Source organism: Danio aesculapii, chromosome 4 (genome assembly GCF_903798145.1).
Source record: "Danio aesculapii chromosome 4, fDanAes4.1, whole genome shotgun sequence".
NCBI classification, from domain to species: domain Eukaryota; kingdom Metazoa; phylum Chordata; class Actinopteri; order Cypriniformes; family Danionidae; genus Danio; species Danio aesculapii.
The window spans coordinates 26,787,761-26,810,778 of record NC_079438.1 but is presented as its reverse complement, the minus strand read 5'-3'; the positions used below and the strand labels follow the sequence as shown (position 1 = coordinate 26,810,778).

General features: G+C 43.5%; 1 protein-coding gene across 1 annotated transcript; it reads left to right on the top strand.

The window, feature by feature from the left end:
• The first annotated feature begins 10,028 nt into the window (after positions 1–10,028).
• On the top strand, positions 10,029–12,851 carry LOC130223496 (gastrula zinc finger protein XlCGF8.2DB-like). The gene is made up of 2 exons (XM_056456340.1): positions 10,029–10,101; positions 10,624–12,851. Exons 1-2 carry the CDS (start codon positions 10,029–10,031, stop codon positions 11,583–11,585), a joined length of 1,035 nt encoding a protein of 344 aa, XP_056312315.1. The 3' UTR covers positions 11,586–12,851.
• The last annotated feature ends 10,167 nt before the right edge of the window (positions 12,852–23,018 follow it).

Genomic DNA, 23,018 nt, shown 5'->3' with positions numbered 1-23,018 from the left:
CGGGTTTGTTTTTTTTTTTTTCCACCTGAGAAATCAGCATCTTGCCAATAAAGAAGAAAAAGCAATGATTTCAATGTGATTAGCTGACAGGTACATTTCTTCTGGCACTGTACCAAAAATAAAGGTCAAAGGATTAGGATCCATATCTTTATTACATATAGATGAAAATGATCTAAAAATATCGGTCCAAAATTTATGTAATCTAGGGCATCCCCAGAACATATGACTCAGATCTGCTGGCTCCAAACCACATCTGGGGCAAGATGAATCTGACCCTGGATACATTTTTGCCAGCTTGCTCCTAGATAGGTGAAGCCTATGAAGCACCTTAAACTGAAGAAGACCATGTCTAATACAGACAGATGAGTGTACCAGTTTATGACATATTGCCAGGCTGTATCAGATATTTCTAGTCCCAGTTTGTCTTCCCATTTTTACTTTATACGATTTAGGGAAGGGGAGGCAGTTCTTTTGAATCGCTTTATATAACATGGACATCATACCCCTTTGACATGGGTCCATATTTACCCATTCATCTATCCAGCATGCTTCTGGTTGGTTCAGTGAAGGAGAGTTTTTTTTAACGAAACTACGGACCTGAAGGTGCCTAAAAAATTAGAATGGGGAATCTCAATGCCTGTTCTTAACTGTTGAAATGGGATAAATATGCCATCTTTAATCGGGTCCTTAACACCGTTAACTCCCTTCCTAGACCAGAATTGGAATGCTGAATCTATAAGAGAGGGAGGGCATAACGGATTTAACAAAATGGTAGCAGAAGGCAATGCTTGTTTTGTATTAAAGTGTGACCATATTCTAAGTGATCTGTTTATAACTGGGTTATTCATAGAATATTGTTTACTCACTGGAATCGGAGCACAAATTAGTGAGCATAAAGACACTGGATTAGACGTTTGCTGTTCCATCAGTGGGGCCAAAGTGGGGCCTCATCATCACAGATGTTGGAAAACCAGAATATCAGTTTGTGCAAATTGGTCGCCCAATAATAGTATAAGAAATTGGAATTGCCAATTGCCACTATTCCTTTTTTCTTTCCAAGAATTCCTTCTTATGCGAGGAATTTTCTTATCCCAGAGAATGTAGAAATACAATTATTCAAAGCCTTGAAAATGACTTGGGAATAAAAACAGGCACGGTCTGAAGTAGAACTCAAAATCTTTGTAGAATTGTCATTTTAATGGAATTGATCTTTCCAGCCAAAGATAAAGGAAGGGTTGACCACTGCGCCATGTCTCATTTGGCTTTGTCTAATGTCGTTTTAACATTATTATTGAACAAATCCTTATATTTGCATGTCACATTCCCACTCAGATATACAAATTTATTAGGACTTACTGAAAATGGAAAGGATTGGAAAGACATTTGCTGTGCTCTATCATTGATGGGGGAAAGGAGACTCTTTGCTAGATTGACTTTGTATCCAGAAACATTTCCAAATTCTGAAATTATTGTAAGAGCTTTTGGAATACATGAATCTGGATTTGACAGAATAACAAGATCATCCTCATATAGCAGGAGCTTATGTTCTTGTCCCTCTCTGAAAATTCCTTGCAAGCCATCTGAGTTCCTTAATATGGTTGCAGAGGTTCGATGGCAATGTCAAAGACCAGAGAGGACAGAGGGCAGCCCTGTCTCGTTCCCCTAGAGAGTGGAAAGCGTTTAGAAATTATGTTATTTGTTCGAATGGATGCTTAGGTCCGGGAATATAAAATTTTTCCCCAGGAACAGAATTCAGGACCAAAACCAAACTTTTAAAGCGCTGTAAATAAATAGATATCCTCTATTCTATCAAATGCCTTATGGGCATCTAAAGTAATTAAGACCTCTGGATTGGTATTATTTTTAGGTAAATAAATAGTATTAAATAATTGACTAAGGTTGTAAGATAACTGTCTCCCAACAATAAAACCAGTTTGATCTGGGTGAATTATCTTTCTCATGACTCACTCCACTCGCCAGCTCTTTAGCCAGGATCTTATAATCACAGCAGAGTAAGCTGATCGGACGATAAGATTCACATTTAAGTGAATCCTTACCCTTTTTTAAGAAGTACTGTTATAACAGCCAATGTCATGGAGGAGGGGAGTGATGCTGAGACAAGAGCTTTAGTAATACCTTGCACATCAGGGGTGTTAGCTTGGCAAAAAAAAAAAACTTCTTATAAAACTTGACCAGGAAGCCATCAGGGCCTGGTGCTTTTCTGGTTTTCAATTTTTTGATTGCATTTTCAATTTTAGAAGGTGTTTTATTTCCTTCTAATGCCAACTGATCTGAATCACAGAGGGATGGTAATTCCAAATAATTAAATCAATACGTTCAATTTAATTTACCTCAGAGCTCTAAAAAGTTTTTTAGAAGTTTTTTAATTCGTTATTGATTCCCTGTTCCCTGTGCATTCACTACTTACTTGTATTTTTTAAAAATATATATTTATTATCTGGTTTTTGACCTGTCTCTGTTATCTTGTTGCACTGTAGAAGCTCTGTCACGAAAACAAATTCCTCGTATGTGTGAACATACCTGGCAATAAAGCTCTTTCTGATTCTAAAGCTCTTTCTGTTGATCAGTAATAATACTGCCATCAGCTTTACTAACTGCTGCTATAAAACCAGCTGCTGAGGATTGTTTCAGTTGGTAACACAATAACTTACCAGCTCGTCTACCATGTTTGTAATGAATCTGGCGTGATCTTATGTGGAGGTCCTCTGCATTTTCACTTGTCAAGGAGTCATATTCCACTTGCAGAATAAGTCTTTTCTTATGGAGCTCTTCGGAAGGTGATGTTAAGTGTAGTTCATCAATTGTATTATTTTTTTCATAATCTCTGTAAGCCGGTTTGACTTTTATTTGCACTAGCTTGATATGAAATAATCTGTCCACTTATATATGCTTTCTGAGTATCCCATTCTTCTTCCGGCGGCGCTACGGCCCCTGTAGAGCCCTGGCCTCTTCCACCACTCCTCTCCAGCCTTCCCGATCCAAAGCCTGCATTCTCCAGGCATGCACACTTAGGGTACATAGATCATCTTCTATGTCCTCTAACCACCTCTTCCGTGGCCTACCAGGACGTCTCCTTCCATCTAGTTTTGGCTTGTATGCTCTTTTAACAGCTCTTTGTTCAGGGAGTGTCTCTAAATGGCCCAGCCATCTTATATGGGTCCTCTTTATTTCCGTGACCAGGTTTGGCGTCGCATACATGTCTACCACTTATGCATTATTCTTTATGCGCCATTCACCTTGGTCACACTTGGGTCCGTAAATCCTCCTTAGGATCTCTCCCATGTGTTTAAAAGCAGTTTGTTCCGAGTTCTCAATACCCACTTTTCACTGGCATACAATACCACTGGCCGCAGTACTGTACGGTAGTCTTTCCTTGCTTGCTCGGCTCAGCAGACAAGATTTGATGAGGTGCTGCATGCTGTAGTATGCCTTGTTTCCCACCTTCAACCTCTCTTTTATTTCCTCGCTGTTTTTGTTGCAGTCTGTCAGCAGAGATCCCATATATTTGAAATTATGGACACGTTCAAAGAAGTGCGTTCCTACCTGCAGGGGTTCCGTTGTGGCACTCTAAGACCTTAACACAAGCATATATTTTGTCTTGTTTGTATTCACATGTAGGCCTGCCCGATGTGATTCTCTTACTAGCTGTATGAAGCTTTCTTTCAGTTCTCTTTCCCTCCTGCTGAGTAGGTCTACCTCATCTGCATAAGCCAGATACTGCACTGTCCTAATAAACAATGTACCTCCAGGGTTCACATCTATTTGTTGCACTATTTTCTCCAGTACTAAATTAAACGGGGTACAGGAAAGTGCATCACCCTGAGAGTGTTCACCAGCTATCATCACTTTCCCTGCAGTCTCTCCGAGTGTCATTTATATCAGTCTCACTAATTTTGATGGTATTCCAAAGTCTGTCAAAGTTCTTAACAAGTATGAACGGTCTACACTATCATAGGCCTCTTTATAGTCCACAAATAGTTGATGGGTCTCAATATTAAATTCATAGAATTTTTCTGATTGTAAAGATATGGTCAACAGTCGATCTTCCACACTTAAACCCACATTGGTAGCCACCTAGTATTTTCTCAGCGTATCTTTCCAATCTTTGAGCAATTCATTTGCTAAGCACTTTGTAAGCTACATTTAGATAGTTAGCACAGTTCAGCTTTGCTCCCTTCTTGTGGATAGGAAAAATCTGTGCGATTCTTCCAGCATTTTGTCCTGTGTCCAGATTTTAATGATTAGATCCCTAAACTTTTCTACAAGCGTTTCACCACATTTTCTATCATTTCTGCAGTGATCAGATCTTCTCCTGGAGCTCTATGGTTCTTTGTTGACCCGATAACTTCTTCTACCTCTGAAAGCCTAGGTTCCGACATTTCCACTTCGGGAGCTGTTGTCTGTTGGCTTTCAAATAGCCCGATTTCGCTATTATGATTCCGTAGGTCTTTAAACCATTCTAGCCACCATTCTTTAACCCTGGTAGGAACTGCTTCTAGGTTACCATCTTTTCCTAGGATCATCGTATTTCCGGCTTAAAATCCAATCTTTTCTTTCCTTATCCGTCCATACATAGCTCTGATTTCTTTCTTTCCTGCCATTTCCTCTGTTTCTTTGATTTGCTTGCTCCTCCACTCTCTCTTTCTCTGTCTGCAGATGTGTGTGGCATTTGTTCGTGCTCTTACAAACTCATGATGGTTGTTCCTGGTGTTTTTCTGGAGCATCTTTTTCCATGCATCATTTCTTGCTTGGATTGCTTCAGCACACTCTTTATCAAACCAATGCTGTTTACTTTCTGATCTCTTGAAGCCAATCGTTTCCCGTGCAGCTGATCTGATTGAATTCTTTATAGCAGCCTAGTCGCCCTCAATGGTTCCATCAGTTAGGGAGGATCTTTGATTGAGTTCACTGTTTATCTTTGTGGCAAAATCCATTCTTGTTTCTGAAAATCTACGCGCTTTTGGATTATTCTTCATACTTATTCGGGCTATTCTTTGTCCGTATTTCATCATTACCATATAGTGATCTGAGTCTACATCTGCGCCACGGAAGCTTCGTACATTCATGATATCTGTTCCATGCCTTTGGTCGATCAGCACATAATCGATCTGATTCCGTGTATTACCATCTGGGGATACCCATGTCGTCTTGTAGATATCTTTTTGTGGGAAATATGTGCTCGTCAATGTCATCTTATTGCTTACAGCATAATCAACCTATCTGTTCCCATTATCATTAGACTCCGTATGTAAGCTTTCTTTTCCTATAGTTGGTCTATATATAGTCTCTCTCCCGACCTTTGCATTAAGATCACCTATTATCATTTTAAGATCATGGTTAGGGGCTGTATCATATCCTTTCTAGATTATCGTAGTATCGGTCTTTAGCGTTCTCATCAGCTTCTTCAGTGGGTGCATAAACCTTGATGATTGTGATGTTGAAGAAAAGGCCTTTGAATCTTATCATGCACATACTTTGACAGCCCAATGTACTGTCGTGATTGCCTTCATTTCAATTGCTTTCTTCAAAAGAACCTCTTTTTCGGAAAAGTAGTGGCATTTAATCACAAAGGCACGTGGCGGTTTCTTGTCGTCCACTGGTTTGCTGCGTAGAGTGCTGTGTGCACGATCCAGAAATGGAGTCTTCTCAAGGTTCAGGGTATCTTTCAGGAGGCTGGCTACAAATTCTGTCACGCGTCTGCCATGCTCCTGTCCTTCTTTAACTCCCATAATGCAGAGATTTGAGCGACGAGACCTCGCAAGATCCTCGCTTCGGTCTCTCAGCACAGCCAGCTCCTTTTTCACGACACTAAACCCTTTTTGCAGGGTAGTAAGAGAGTTGGAGTATCCACCCAACACAGACTCTAGACCAGTCACTCGCTCTTCCGCTGCTTCCACTTTGGCATTAATGTGCTCCACAACATAGCGTAATTCTGTCTGAACCTGGTCAATTAGATTGCAAAGTTAATTTGACCGTGCAATGGCCTTTTCAAAATCGGCCTAATCAAATCGCCCTTTAGTGCATCAATAGCTTGAAGGACCGCACTGTTATCACTCGCCGGAGCCGTCTCTTTTTTTAGATGCAGTTTGCACTTCGGGGTTAGCATTAGCATGGAGGCTAGTAGCGGATTCCGCCTCCCTATGGTTGCTTCGGCCTTTATTCATCCTGATTTAAGTTGAATTACTCTCAGAACAACTAGACTCATACACTTATAAATGCTTATTTTCCAGTATTGGTAGGTTTAAGGTAATAGTATTTAGGATAAAAGCAATATTAATCGCAATTTTAGGTTTCACTTTAGGACCTCAACAGTTTGCGTCTACACATGGCACCGCTCCGACCGGAAGTCCAAAACAAACAATATAACAATAATCACAATGAAACACAAAACTCTCAGCACTTCTAACTCAAATGAAAGTGAAAGGAAAAAAATGCAAATGATTTCAGGCCAGCAGATTCATCAGATTTGAAAACGGGGGAAAATACTGTGATAATAGTACGGAGAGAAAACAAAGATAAATAAAATGAGAATTTGGGCAAAGAAAACAAAAACTTTTGCTCCTTACCCACGGAGCGGAGAGGTCGAGGAAAATGAGAGGGGAATGGCGAAAGTGGAGGTGTGGATGTAAGGGTTGAGGCTGTCGACGAACCCAGCCGGTGAATAGCAGCCACAGGTGCCTAACAGGAAACTCCGACACTGTCGACTGCAGGATGAAGGCTTTCGGCAGCTGACTCCATGCCAGTGAGATAAATCGATAAGTTGATTTTGTTCAGGACACATTGCACTGAAGTCTTTGGTGACGCACTCATTCACAGACGTCAGGAGCACTTCAGTAACAGGACAGCTGTCTTTGCTCTGTTACTTTAATACGTACTTTCACTTTTTGTTTCTCACAGCCAGTCATTAAGTTTACACTGCTTGTCTCAACCCGGTTTCTCAACTCGTTTCCCCACACTGCAAAAGTTTAGTCAACTTCTCTTTCTTCCGCACACCACATAATGCTGCCCTCTTCAACTCTCCTCCTCTTCCTTTATACTCTCACCCATTTTCTTTTGCCATCCCATGGGTAAAGACAAATTAAACAATGTTGACTGTCATCACAGAAAACAATCAGAAAGAGCTTTATTGCCAGGTATGTTCACACATACTAGGAATTTGTTTTCGTGCTTCTACAGTGCAACAGGATTACAGAGACAGGACAAAAAACAGATAATAAATATATTTTAAAAAATAGAAGTAAGTAGTGAGTGCAAATATACAGATTGACAAGTGTATGTACATGTTTATTACTATATACAACATTATATGTGCAGCTGTTATGTGCAAATTGGCATGTAAAGTGTGTTGTTAAATAAGTGTATATGTGTATAAAAGTGTATAGCAAGTAGTGATATTGGTTTCGCAATTATTATCATCAAGTGTTCATGAGATGGATTGCCTGAGGGAAGAAACTGTTTCTGTGTCGGGCTGTTCTGGTGCGCAGTGCTCTGTAGCGTCGACCAGAAGGTAAAAGTTCAAAGAGGCAGTGTGCTGGGTGTGAGGGGTCCAGAGTGATTTTGGCAGCCCTTCTGCTCGCTCTGGATAAGTACAGTTCTTGGGGAGTAGGAAGGGAGTCAGCAGTCCGAACTATTCAACGTAGTCTTTTGAGGTCGTATTTAGTAGCTGAGCTAAACCAGACAGTTATTGATGTGCAGATGACTGATTCAATGATGGAGGTGTAGAACTGTTTCAGCAGCTCCTTTGGGAGGTTAAATTTCTTCAGCTGATGAAGAAAGTACAGCCTCTGTTGAGCTTTTTTGACAATGGAGTCAATGTGAGTGTCCCACTTCAGGTCCTGAGAGATGGTGGTGCCCAGGAACCTGAATGACTCCACTGCTGCCACAATGCTGTCCATGATGCTCAGTGGGGGGAGAGCAGGGGGGTTTCTCCTGAAGTCCACTATCATCTCCACTGTTTTGAGCGTGTTGAGCTCCAGGTTGTTGTGGCTACACCAGACAGCCAACTCCTTAACCTCCTGTCTGTAAGCAGACTCGTCACCGTCCTGAATGAGGCCGATAAGTGTGGTGTCGTCTGCAAACTTCAAGAGCTTCACAGAGGAGTCTTTTGATGTGCAGTCATTCGTGTACTGGGAGAAGAGCAGTGGGGAGAGGACACACCCCTGGGGTTGCCAGTGCTGATTGTGCGGATGCTAGATGAGAATTTTCCCAGCTTCACCAGCTGCTGCCTGTCCGTTAGGAAGCTGTTGATCCACTGACAGACAGAGGTGGGCACAGAGAGCTGAGTTAATTTGGGCAGGAGAAGTTTTGGGATGATAGTGTTAAACGCCGAGCTGAAGTCAACAAACAAGATCCTCACATAGGTCCCTGGTCTGTCTAGGTGTTGCAGAGCATAATGCAGTCCCATATTTACTGCATCATCCACAGACCTGTTTGCTCTGTAGGCAAACTGAAGAGAGTCCAGTGAGGGTTCAGTGATGTCCTTCAGGTGGGCCAGCATCAGTTTTTCAAAGGAGTTCATGACCACAGATGTTAGCGCCACCGGTCTGTAGTCATTTAGTCCTGTAAGTTTGGGTTTCTTTGGGATGGGGATGATGGTAGAGCATTTGAGGCAGGAGGGCACTACACACAGCTCCAGTGATCTGTTGAAAATCAGGGTAAAGATGGGGGCCAGTCGGTCAGCACAGGATTTTAAACAGGCTGGTGTTATAAAATCTGGGCCTGGTGCTTTTTTCCTCTTCTGTTTCCGGAGAACCTGGCGCACCTCATCTTCGTTAAACTGTAGGGCAGGTATGAGGGAGGCGGGGGGTGGTGGAGGTGTTAATGGTGGCGTGAAGAGCAGTTCAGAGTGGGTGTGGGGGGTTTTCTCAAACCAGCAGTAAAACTCATTCAGGTCGTTTGCAAGTCGTTAATTGTCTACAGTGCTGGGGGATGGTGTCTTGTAGTTTGTGATGTTTTTCAGACTTTTCCACATGGATGCTGAGTCGCTGGAAGAGAACTGACTCCTTAGTTTCTCAGAATAGTTCCTTTTTGCGACTCTGATCTCCTTTTCCAGTGTGTATTTGGCCTGCTTATACAAGGCCCTATCCCCATTCCTGTAAGCAACCTCCTTGGCCTGACGTAGCTGTCTGAGTTTTACAGTGAACCATGGTTTGTCATTGTTGTATGTGAGTTGAGTCCTGGTAGGAATGCACACGTCTTCACAGAAACTTATATAAGATGTTACAGTCTCTGAGAGCTCATCCAGATCGTTTGCAGCAGCTTCAAAAACACTCCAGTCAGTGAGGTCGAAACAGGCTTGTAGATCCCGCTCTGTTTCGTTAGTCCATCTTTTCACAGATCTTAATACAGGTTTGGCTGTTTTCAGTTTCTGCCTGTAGGTTGGAATGAGATGAATCAAACAATGGTCAGAGTGTCCCAAAGCTGCTCGTTGAATGGAGCGGTATGCATCCTATATTGTAGTATAGCAGTGATCCAGAATATTGCTGTCTCTTGTGGGACATGTAACATGCTGTCTATATTTTGGCAGTTCACGGGATAGTTTTGCTTTGTTAAAATCCCCGAGAATGATTAAAACAGAGTCCGGGTGTTGTTGCTCTAACACCGTGATCTGATCAGCTAGTTTCTGTATCGCCAGACTTGCGTGCGTGAGCTGAGGAATGTAAACACTGACGAGGATGAACGAGCAGAACTCGCGCGGGGAGTAAAAAGGCTTACAGTTAATAAACAGTGCTTCAAGATCTGGACAGCAGATCAATGCATGGTTATATGCTGTCATGGCTTTGCAATCAAAAAACATTGTTAAATAGAGGCCTAAAGAGAAAAAAAACAGCCATGAATATAACGAAAATGGAATAAATTTACCCAGAGTGTATTGAGGATTTTTTATTTCAAAGCATTTTCCCAGAATAATTCAAAATAAGATGTCTCCAAATATCAGTCCATTTGATGAAACACAGAGGAAGTTTTGGCCAAATTAAGCCTCAAAATCACCCCAGAATGGATAAAAAATGACCCAACAGCACACAAAGGGAAAGGTGCACAATCCAGCCTTTATGCAGATGCTGTACAGGAATGTCTCATGTCTGTGAGGCAAATATTCAGCAGTTTGTTGAGCTGTTACCGAAGAACCCTTTTTCTGATACGTTTACCAGTCAGGCACAGAATGAACAAGTATTTCCTGTCTGCTTTACAAATTTTAGAAAAACATTTTGTTGTAATTATGAATATTTACAAATAAAAATAGGCCATTTACAGCGTTCAAATCTGTGTCTTATCAATATGACCAAGAAACTTTTATGACTGACATAGTTTCAATTTACTATAACTGTAAAGCGTTAAGCGGCTTTTACACAATTTACGTTGTAAAAGCACTAGATAAATAAAGATGAATTGAATTGAATCTGCTTAAATATGTACACATTAAAGGGCTGAACAAAATATGATTGGATTTATTTTACATTTAATGTGCATCAAAATTGCAGAGTGTGTAGCCAATGTTTCCAGTGTCATTTCACTTTTCAGCTTTTGATGAGAGTTTTTAAGACTTAATGAAAACTAACTTAAATAAAACTAATGAAAACTAATATTTATTTATTTCAGACCTAATTGAAGAGAATGAGGGGAGGAAAGAGGAGGAACATCATGTGAAAATTGAGGAAAAAACTCTTTTACAGACTGATGGTATTTTGAAAAGGAGAGATAAGAATCGTTTCACCTGCACTCAGTGTGGAAAGAGTTTGGCAAGCAAAAGCAAACTTAGGATTCACATGATGATCCACACTGGAGAGAAACCATTCACTTGCACTCAGTGTGGGAAGAGTTTCAGCCAATCATCATCCCTTAATAAACACATGATGATCCACACTGGAGAGAAACCATTTACTTGCACTCAGTGTGGGAAGAGTTTCATCCACTCATCATCCCTTAAACTACACATGATGATTCACACTGGAGAGAAACCATTCACATGCACTCAGTGTGGGAAGAGTTTCAGCATATCACCATCCCTTAATCTACACATGAAGATCCACACTGGAGAGAAACCATTCACATGCCCTCAGTGTGGGAAGAGTTTCAGCCAATCATCACACCTTAATCAACACATGAGGATCCACACTGGAGAGAAACCATACACATGCACTCAGTGTGGGAAGAGTTTTAACTGCTCATCACACCTTAATAAACACATGAGGATCCACACTGGAGAGAAACCATACACATGCACTCAGTGTGGGAAGAGTTTCGGCCATTCATCATACCTTGATCACCACATGAGGATCCACACTGGAGAGAAACCATTCACATGCACTCAGTGTGGGAAGAGATTCAGCCAATGGTCCTCCCTTAATCACCACATGAGGATCCACACTGGAGAGAAACCATTCACATGCACTCAGTGTGGGAAGAGTTTTAACTGCTCATCAGACCTTAATAAACACATGAGGATCCACACTGGAGAGAAACCATACACATGCACTCAGTGTGGGAAGAGTTTCCGCCAATCATCATCCCTTAATCACCACATGAGTATCCACACTGGAGAGAAACCATTCACTTGCTCTTAAGTCCCGGTCACGCTGGACTTTTCTCCCCATAGACTTCTATTCATGTGCACGCGAATGCGTCAGACCGGAAACGCAAGTTTGTGTGTCAAGTTTCGCAGTTCATTGCCTTGCAAAGTTCAAGCTTGGTGAACTCTGACCTGTGAAATCACATCACTTGAATGTGTGAAACCAATCGAAGATCAAAACATGACCTCTCTGGACAGAAATTTTAAAATATGGACCAATCGCTCACTTTTTTAGTGTCTAATCATCTTGTTTAATCCCGCCCTTTTCGCAGCGCCTTACAACAGAATTTTGCTTGCTCAAATTCTAATGTGACCGCAGCTTCATTGTGGGATGAGTTTAAGCAACTCCTCAGACCTTAATAAATATATGAAGACCCACACTGGAGAGAAACCATTCACATGCACTCAGTGCAGGAAGAGTTTCAACCGATCAGCAAACCTTAATGAACACATGAAGATCCACACTAGTGTGAAAGAGTATATGTGCTTTGAGTGTGAGAAGACTTTTGTTACAGCTCCAAAATTGAAACCGCACCAGACGATTCACACTGGAGAGACCGAACAAGTGTTCACACTGTGACAAGAGATTTAATCCGTTAACACATCTGAAAACACAAGAGGTTTCACACTGGAGAGAAACTGTACAGATCATTCGGCACAGCTTAAGAAACACATGGACAAAAAGTTGCACACATGACATGAATGCAGCAAAACATTTTCTCTGTGCACAGGATGTTTCATGTCTGAATAATGTTTGAAAAGGCTCAGTATACTGTTTTCCAACACTCCTACACTGCAGTAGGTGGGGTTGTAAATGTGTCTCGTTTACCGTAAACACAATGATGGCGGCTGAGAAAAGAACAGTTTCATAAACATCTGGTTAACAGCACCTCTGCGGCTTAAAATCTCTTTGCAAGTGTACATCTGTACTCCACTCTCCAGTGTATTCATGTAGCCAGTGTTGTTTTAGATGATGTTCTCTGTCTGACTCCCTGATCGAAAAATCCAGATTGGAGTATGTGGTAAATCCTGATTGGATGCCTGCATTACTCATTGATGAGTATATAAAAGTTGTTGTGCTAGCTACCCCAGGACACTGTGGCTACTTGGGAGTCCTCATGTCAAGACCTGCCATCTCATTGACTCTTTAATCTTATGCACTACTAATGTCATCTAGTTAAAGTGTTGTTGTGATTATATCCTAAGTTCTTTATCTTCATTATTATCTCTAGACATTTGTTGGTTGCTTTGATTGATTGTTCTATGAGTTACACTTTATAATAAATAATTTGCATTCAGGCTATTTTGTAGGTTTATCTCTCTTTTATGTTGGGACTCAAACAAGCGGGTCATAACACTTTGTAAAATGTGTCCAGTTGTATTCAAGATCTTGTCCTTTCAGTCATGACCATAGGTGAGAGTAGGAACCTAGATTGAGCGGTAAATTGAGAACATTGCCTGTCGTCTCAGCTCCTTCTCCACAACAGACAATCACATCAACTGCATTACTGCTGCAGCTGCACCGATCCATCTCTACATCTCACATTCCATTCCTCATGAAAAAAACCGCAGATACTTCAACTCCATTTGAGGTAAGGACTCTCCTCCAAACTGGAGATGGCCACCTTTTTCCAGTCAAGCACCATGGTTTCTGACTTATAGGTGCTGTTTCTTTCCCTGCCATGTCACACTCTGCAGCAAACCTCCCCACTGCATGCTGAAGGTCCATGTCCAATGAAGCCAAAAGGACAACGTTATCTGCAAATGGCAGAGACAGTCCTAGCCTGCACCTAAAATTCTGTCAAAATTATAAAAATATATATTTTTGAGATCAGCCTCAAAATAACACATTTACAAAATAAAATGAATAAATAAATGGATGGATAGACATTGTAGTGGTGAAAGGGGAAGTAGGATGGCTTGTTCAACCATAAACCAAGATGGAGTTCTTTCAGGAGGGATGGACCAGTGCACAAGATATCTCAGACTGAAGGTGTAATAATGAAATAAAAGCTAAGAAAGCCCCAACTCTTTTTTTTTTTTTTTATCAACTGGCTGTTGCAATGTACTCCTATGCAACCTAGGGTGCTTCTTGTTCCAGATAAATTAATTAACTAAATTATCAAACTGTTTAGAATATTGTTGTAGAAAGGTTCTTTGTGTGGGAAGAAGAAGACAGGGTCGGCGATAAGGTAAGTGACAATTTTATTATTGTTATTCTTTTTCTGTGGTTCAACACAAGGCTCAAAGGCGCTGGTTGTAGCTCAGCTCTCTCGCTCTCTCGACTGGTCTCTCTCGCTCCCTTAAGAAGGCGTCTCTCCGGCCCAATCACTAGAGAAAGCAGGTGTTATTAATTATTTCTGATTGGGCTACTGACCAGCCGCCGGTGTCTCCACTCGCTCTCCCCCCTTTCTGGGTGTTCGACCACGCTCTCCCCACCACATACCCCCACCGCCCGTCTCAGGCCGGGCAGCCATCCCACCCTCAACCTCCTGGGAGAGAACCGCCCCCCAGACCCCGTTCAGACGCATCTGTTTGTAAAAGAAAGGGAGAGCAAAGTTAGGAGTGTGCAATAGCGGCCCCCCGCAAAGTGCAGCCTTAACCTCGGTGAAGGCCTGTTGGCATTGCTCCGACCATTGGACATTATCTGGTTCCCCCTTTTTAGTAAGATCAGTCAGGGAGCTGACAAGGTCCGAATAATTTGGTATAAACCGTCTGTAGTATCCCGCCAGACCCAAAAACTGTCTTACCTCCTTTTTGGTCTTGGGTCTTGGACAAGTTGCAATTGCTGCAGTTTTATCAATTTGTGGCTGCACCTGCCCATGGCCCAAGTGGAAGCCCAGATACCTCACCTCCACACGCCCAACCGCGCACTTCCTCGGGTTGACCGTAAGCCCGGCCCGCCGTTAACACCGCCCGCACATGTTGCATATGCCGCTGCATAAGTCAATCATTACTGTATATGATTATATCATCCAGATAGGCAGCAGCATATGCTGAGTGACGGGCCAGTATTTTGGCCATCAGGCGCTGGAACGTGGCCGGTGCCCCGAACAACCCGAATGGAAGCGTCCCAAATTGGTGTAAACCAAACGGCGTAGTGAAGGCCGTTTTTTCACGGGATAAAGAAGTTAGGGGTATCTGCCAATATCCCTTTGTCAGATCCAATGTCGAATAATAGCGAGCAGCGCCTATCCGGTCGAGCAACTCGTCAACCCGCGGCACTGGATACGCGTCGAATTTCGACACAGCATTTAATTTGCGGTAATCCACACAAAACCGGACCGACCCATCTGTTTTGGGTACCAAAACGGTCGGGCTGGCCCAGTCACTGCGGGATTCTTCTACTACACCCATTTCCAGCATTTTTCTTAATTCATCCTGGACCACCTTTTTTTTGTGTTCAGGCAAGCGATACAGTCTGGCCCTTACGACCACGATGGTCGATGTGGTGCTGAATTAAGTTGGTGCGTCCGGGTAGGGGGGAGAACATGTCTGCAAATTCGGTTTGGAGGTGTCGGACGTCGGTGAGCTGCGCGGGCGAAAGATGATCACCCCCAGCGACCAGAGTGTTTGCCCCATTCCGGTTTACACTCTCCGGTCCCAGGTCATCCTCGCTGGTGACGAGTGCCGCCAGCATCACCTCCTCCAGCTCCCTCCACAGTTTCAATAAATTAATATGATAAATTTGACGTCCCCCTCTCCTGTCCGTTCGCACCACCTCATAATCAAGATCGCCAACTCGTTGTGTGACCACAAACTGCCCTTGCCACTTGGCGAGTAATTTGGAACTGGAAGAAGGCAGCTGTACAAGGACTTTATCTCCCTTTGTGAATTTTCGTAGTTTAGTGCCCTTATCATATCGCCTGCGTTGTTCCTCCTGGGCCTTGAGCAAATTCTCCGTAGAGAGCCGCCCCAGTGTGTGGAGTTTTGCTCGTAGGTCCAGGATATATTGAATTTCGTTTTTGCTTTGTGAAGACTCGTCCTCCCAAACCTCTCTAACAACATCCAAAACCCCACGGGGATGTCTGCCATAGAGAAGCTTGAAGGGGGAAAACCCCGTGGAGGCTTGGGGAACCTCCCGCACAGCAAATAATTAGGGCTCCAACCATTTATCCCAATTTTTCGCGTCCTCGTGAACAAATTTACGGATCATGGATTTAAGCGTGCGATTAAATCGCTCCACCAGCCCGTCTGTTTGTGGGTGATAGATGCTGGTGTGAATCGATTTAATGCCCAATAATCCGTAAAGTTCGCGTAGTGTATGTGATATGAACGCGGTGCCTTGATCAGTGAGGATCTCCTTGGGGATCCCCACTCGGGAGATCATACTAAACAGAGCTTCCGCAACACTCTTTGCCGAGATGTTACGGAGCGCTACTGCTTCCGGGTACCGCTTTGCATAATCCACTAGGACTAATGCAAAGCGGTGCCCGCGTGCGGATCGCTCTAATGGCCCTATGAGATCCATACCAATTCTCTCTAAGGGGATCTCCGTAATTGGTAAAGGGCGCAATGGCTTTTGAGGTGGCCGGTGGGTTCATCAGTTGACATTCACGGCATGCAGCGCACCATCTGCTGACATCCCTGTGAATGCCCGGCCAAAAGAATCGGGTCATAAGGCGATTTAGAGTGGCCGCTTGACCTAAATGTCCGGCCATGGGATTCGAGTGAGCCGCCTGGAAAAGCATTTCCCGACGGCTCTTTGGTACTAATAATTGGGTTGTATCTTCCTTTGTTTGAGTGTCTTGAGTCACTCGATACACCCTGTCATTAATAATCTTAAAATACAGATAGGACAGGGATCGATCAGGCTGGAGGTTTCTCCCATCAATGACCTGCACTCTTTCTAGTGCATGTCTCAGCGTGTCGTCATGCGACTACTCTAGGGGAAAGTCTTTCCACCGGGAAATTCCCGGCCCTGCCCCTGAGTCAGCGCGTGATGTCATCGCTTGGGATTCCCCCAGCTGAGTGACCCGCCCCCTATTCGGCGATTTATTTATTTATTTATTTTTTCCCAAGACACACCCGCACTTATGATTCCTAATAATTTGTTGAAATCAGGCCAATTCGTCCTCCAAGATTAGTGGGTGTTTGAGGTGTGGATTAACCGCTACCTCCACATTATGCTTTTTCCCCCTGAATTGAATTTTTATAGCCGTTAGCGGATAGTATCTTACCTCTCCGTGCACACACCTTACCTGAACCGTGCGGCTCTTATCCAATGCCGAGCGTTGCACCAAGCATTGGTGGATGGAGGTTTGGTTACAACCTGAATCCACCAATGCCTGATAGGTATCCCCCTTAATACTCACCGGTATTTGAGTCCATTGCGGCCGGGGGCGACGGCTGGCGCATCGGGCAGGCAGATCAATGCACCCACCTCCATTACGGAGCAGTTTTCTGGTGCATGATCCTCCCCCCTGCAATGCCAACACGCCGGCCCAGACCTTCCTGTTACACCCCCGGGGCCAGTAGGACCAACCGATTGGGCTGGAGAGAGACATGTCGGCGACTGGAATCCGCCCATAGTTCATGCCACCCCGTCTCTGTCCCGATAGGCGCCCCAGCGAGGCGTGAAGCGCTGAGGGTCCGGGCCTGGGGATCGCCTCCGGGGAGCCGGAATGGGCGGTCCCCTCGATCTGGGAGTGGGAGGAGAGAGAGACAGAGGAGGGACAGGGAGGGAGAGAGAGAGAGAGGTTACTTCGCCGACCCTGGACCTCGCCCGACAGCAGCGGAATGACTCTTACCGGCCAATTGGCCCGCTGCCACCCACATGCCTTGGCCATTTTCTCGAATAAATCGAGAAATACTTCCGGGTCATCCGTTGGCCCCATTTTGTGTAGCGTTATGGGAGGGTGGGTGGCCGATGTTACGATGGTCCTCGCGCTGGGCCTCCACCAGGACTTTGAAGCGCTCTTCTTGCTCGGCCCGGATATCCAGGAGTTCCTGCTGCTGTTCACGGTGGAGGACCGCGAGCGCCTGGATCACTTCCGCAAACGGACTGGTTGACGGAGTGGTCATCTTGGCAACGAGGGCTCTTCTTCTTCCCGGGTTTCGGCACCACTGTAGACAGGTTCTTTGTGTGGGAAGAAGAAAACAGGGTCGGCGATAAGGTAAGTGACAATTTTATTATTGTTATTCTTTTTCTGTGGTTCAACACAAGACTCAAAGGCGCTGGTTGTAGCTCAGCCCTCTCTCTCGACTGGTCTCTCTCATTCCCTTAAGAAGGCGTCTCTCTGGCCCAATCACTAGAGAAAGCAGGTGTTATTAATTATTTCTGATTGGGCTACTGACCAGCCGCCGGTGTCTCCACTCGCTCTCCCCCCTTTCTGGGTGTTCGACCACGCTCTCCCCACCACAATTGTAAAGATATATTTACAGGGATATACTGAAGTAGAGAAGTTACTTTAGGACGGCAATGTATGTTGAGTATGATAGTTGGTTATTTTGAGTACCTCAGAGCAGCCAGAGAAACCACAAAAGCAGGAGTTTAGTTTCTCTTTAACTGCTTAAGATCAATTTGCACCAGATCAGCAAGAGACAACATTTGTTTGAGTTTCCTTCACCTACTGGCCTCAATGAAACATGGCGTTCCCTTCAGTGATGTCCTTGGAATTCACTCGCTTGTGAGTGGAAGTTGTCCTGGGTTACTGGGGTGACAGACTCTGCTTTTGGCGGTTCCTAAACTTTAAGAGGTTGCATGGATATTTCTTTGCGACCCGATTGCATGGTGGTGCAGTGTCCGAGAACAAGCCGAGTGGGGGCAGAGAGCAGCAGTGAGCTAAAGCAAAAAGCAATGTTTTACTGTTGCAGTAGGTTTTTAAGTGATCTGATTTAGTCCATCTTAATGGCACTGTCTTCCAATGAGCAGTTGCCATGGAGGGTGGTCCCACGCTACTACCATTATGCTCAGGATAAGTCATTAACAGACTGCTTAGTAAATTCATGTGGTAAAATATATTGTAAGTTTATTAGTATCTTGCATAAATTGTTACAAGACAAATACTATTTCTGATACTAGCTTTTCATTTCCACCAATGTATTGCAAATATCACTAGCTTTTGTTTAGCACCAGACATCATACATTTCAGACACATACAGAAGGATTCATCTGCTATAAAGATTAAAAACCATTGATTAACTTGGTTGCAATAAACGCATGTAGTATTCAAAGAAAGCCACTGCCCCAGAGGACAAATTTAGTGATCTCCTTAAGTCTCTGGAATTTTTTTGAAGTAGCACACAATTCTTAAATTCACAAATCCAATTTTTGTTAATTCACAAATTGTCTTTTGAATCTATGACTTGGACTTTGTAAATAAATAATGCTGAGTATAGATTAATCTTATTTTGTTTTATTATTTTATTATTTAATTTTATTATTTTTGAGACTGAGAATCTTATATTTGAGAATCTTAAATTTACAATTAATTGGGAATGGGAAGACATTCGTCCAGCATGGAACAGTCAATGAAAAGGTTTTGGAAAGTGATTTATAGCCTGTGCTCACTTCCAGATTGGAGGCTCCTGGAGGGGATGTAGACCTTCAGCAGTAGGTGGAGGTAAGAGGGTGCAGTGCCAGTGATTTGAACTTGATATGAGCCTCAAGCGGTAACCAATGCTGAGAGATAAAGAGTTACATAGAGATAAGGAGTTACATGAGCTCTCATTGAAGAGCAGATGAGCTGCAGCGTTCTGGAGCATCTGTAGAGGATTAGGGTTGAAAGATGGGAGTCCAGCTAGAAGAGCACTGTAGGAGTCCACACTTGAAATGACAAGAGTTTGCACTAAAAGTTGTGCAGCATGATCTGTAAAGAAGAGTCAGATTTCTGCTGTTCAAAAGTGCAGATCTGCATGGAGCTGTGTTAGCAATGTCCTCTTTGAAGGATAACTGATCATCCAGAATCACCCTGAGATTTACAGAACTACATGGGTTAATGGTGGATGATCCCAGCTGGATTAAGAAATTGTGTTGAATGTGTGGAGTTGCAGGAAAGGTGATGTAAGCAGATGAGTAAGCAGTTGGTGATGTTTTTTCCAAGCCAATATCCTTCAGGCAGTTTGATGCACGTAAAAAAATTTGGAAATTCAGTTAAAAACAGCCCTTTGTAGTGTTTTGGTAATGAATAGGAGAGAGACTGGTCTGTATTTTTCATCCAATGAGGTGTTGAGTGATGGTTTTTTGAACAATGAGGTTACCCAGGCCTGTGTAACCCCACTGGCCCTACACCACCCAACCCGCTCCGAGCTGGGATCGAACCAGCGACCTTCCGCATGGCAGTTGCTCTAACCAGGAGGCTAAAGACCATGGCCCCTAGCATTTGTCGCCAGAGCACCTTTAGAGGTCAGAGGAGTGCGGTTTACCTGCACAGCACTTCACTGGCTGGCCTCTATTACACCTGCTTAAAAGTGGTTGGGAATGTGCCAGCGTGGAGTGAAGGAAGAAAGTGATTTTTTTTTCAGAGGGTTTTGTTTGATGGAGATTTAGGTTGGATTTGGTGGGAAATAGACTGCTAATTTGAGTTTTTTTTGTGTAAAGGAGGCCAGCTGATAAGGAGTTGGTGGAGGAGGACAGAGCAGGGTAATAAATGTCCTGAATAGGTTATGGTAGTATGGGTTTGAGAGGCTAATGATGCCAGCTGGGTTTGGTACCTGCTAAGGTCAGTGGAGGCTTTTGATTTGTGCCATGCTCTCTTTGTTGCCCTGGGTGCTGTTCTGTTATCTCAGAACATGCCCTAACACTAACCATTCTCTCAGACCATTCGACAGCCAGGGGTTAGAGGGAGTAGGGTACATTGGTCTGGTGGAGACAGGACAAATCTCACCTAGGCAGGATGTTAAAGTGGAACAGAGTGTTTCTACTGCACTATTCACATCAAGAAGTGAGAATTGTGTGTGTGAGGGAAGAGAGGATGTAACAGTGGAGGAGAAGTGCGTGTGGAACCAACCAATTTTTACTAGTAGCAATTTAGTTGTTGGAATCAACAATTGAATTCCTGATATCAACAAATAAGTCTGAAGGGCAGCCTACATTTAACTAGTGAAAATGCAATTGTTGATATCAAATATGTAGTTTCGTTATCACTATGCACTGATGGATTCAGATTTCTTTCTTTCAATCCATCTCAGTAAGGACCAACGTTTATCCTTTTTCTCATTAATTTATTCATATAAGTATTTTAATCAGTATTTAATCTTTGAAATGATTTTGACTAATGAATAATGTTAAACATTACCTAATTCCAGAATATATTTAGGAATTTTAGTGCTGTCGCCTCACAGCAAGAAGGTCGCTGGTTCGAGTCTCGGCTGGGTCAGTTGGCATTTCTGTGTGGAGTTTGCATGTTCTCCCCATGTTCACGTGGGTTTCCTCTGGGTGCTTCGGTTTCCCCCACAAGTCCAAATATATGCGGTACAGGAGAATTGGGTAAGCTAAATTGGCCGTAGTGTATGTGTGTGGATTGGAGTGTATGGGTGTTCCCCAGTGATGGGTTGCGGCTGGAAGGGCATCTGCTGCGTAAAGCATATGCTGGATAAGTTAAGAGGGGTCTGGATAAGTTGGCGGTTCTTTCCGCTGAGGTTAATAAAGGGAATAAGCCTAAAATTAATGAATTAATGAATTTAGGAATTTTCACTTAAAGTGTCTTTGTCCCTATCTTTAGCCTGGTTTATACTTCTGCATCAAGTGATTGGCGTGACCCACGGTGCATGCAACGCACGTAGCTGTGCATTCATACTTCTGCACGCTGTTTCTGTAGCTCTGCAATAACACTTCCAAAACACTAGTTGGCAGCAAATTGTTTTTGTTCCTCTGTGTCGAGTTTCTTCGCTGGTGTTTTGATTTTCCTCAACGCTTCCTTAATGTAAATATGGTTCAAACTCGCTCATTTTGAGGCAGGAACCGGCGGACGTGCAACAACTTTAACCATGAGGTAAACACAAAACAACAGTTTCCATCCGGAGCTCCTTCACGGAACTCTACACTTGTAAACAATTGCTCAATTGGGCTCGGGCAGGTCTCGATCCCCCCCACACTCGTCAGCGATAACAAGCCGACCAATCACAGAGCTTGCGCTACGCGTCATTGCAACGTGTAGTAAAATTTTTTGAGAGGTGCGCCTCAGCAACGCCGACGGCCACAGCGAGGCCACAGCCGCGCCATAGCATACGCGTGCGCTTGACGCAGAAGTATAAATCAGCCTTTTGTCTGTCAAAGCTCTCAAAACAGGTCAGAGGTCATTGAGACCTAGAGTGGAACTAATGGGCTTGAGGATTGAATCCCTTGGGATTTTTATATTATTATTATGTGTTATTTTGTTTAAAGTGATTTTCCTTTTTATTCAAGAAAGACTTTGTGTAGTGAGAATATAGCAGCCTGAATGTAGAAAAGTAGTTTTGATAAAAACGGCTGAGAGTACACTCAGCCTTGGGTACGAAACAGATTGTACCTTGAGTGTGTGTGTGTGTTCAATTCAATTTTAGATCACAGGTCTGGGGTCAGCTCTATATAGCCTAGCAGATGTTTGACGTTTGTATGCTTGAGATATTGAGATATTGTACAGAATTGTACGCTCGCACCCATGTGGAAATATTTAAATTAATTTGTGTTTTAACCAATCAGGTGTTCTGTATAATGCAATTACTGATGTCATATAGAAGTATAATTGTTGTTGTTTTGAGGTTGTAAGCAGAACGGTCGATGAACTCGAATGTTGCGAATGTTAAAGCAGGCTTCTGCTGATGAAACTGCAAACTATCTTCAGCAACTTTTCTTTTAATTGAATCTCTGACTCCGGCTCTTCTTCATCTGACAGACTAGTAAGTTATCTCTATAGCACATAGATGAATTCATTACTGTGCACTTCAAGAGTTCACACTTAGCTGATAATCAATAAAGCATAACTGGCATGTTGTCCAGGGAGAGAGCCCTGAGCTCGTAACATCCTCGAGCATCAGTGCCATATCCGGCTGCTGGACATAAGTTGAAGGGATCTTAGGAGGGGCTGGGGACTCTGAGGGAGTCAGGTTTGGGGGGGCAGGGTTGGGGAGGGTGCCTAGCGGAAGTAAGGAAAGTAGCAGAGGAACTTGATGCTAGAAATGGAAAAAGTAGCAGAGTAACTTGACAATGAATAAAGAAAAGTAGTGGAGGATCTCAATGATGAGAAAGGGGTAGGGAGTGGGATGGGGAGAGGAGTTGTAGAGGGGTTGGAGAAAAGAGCAGAAGCATTCGACGCTGGAAGGAAGTGAAGAGGATGAGGAACTCAACGCTGGGAAAGAGAGCATGAGATGCAGAGGAACTCGACGCTGGAAAGGTAAATAAAATAAATCTACTGGGCATGGGGGGGGTATTGTCTGAGAAACTCAGAGCTCTGGGGGTGACTCTGTGGGAGTTAGAGCTGTGGGATTGGACTCCTACAGGAGTCTG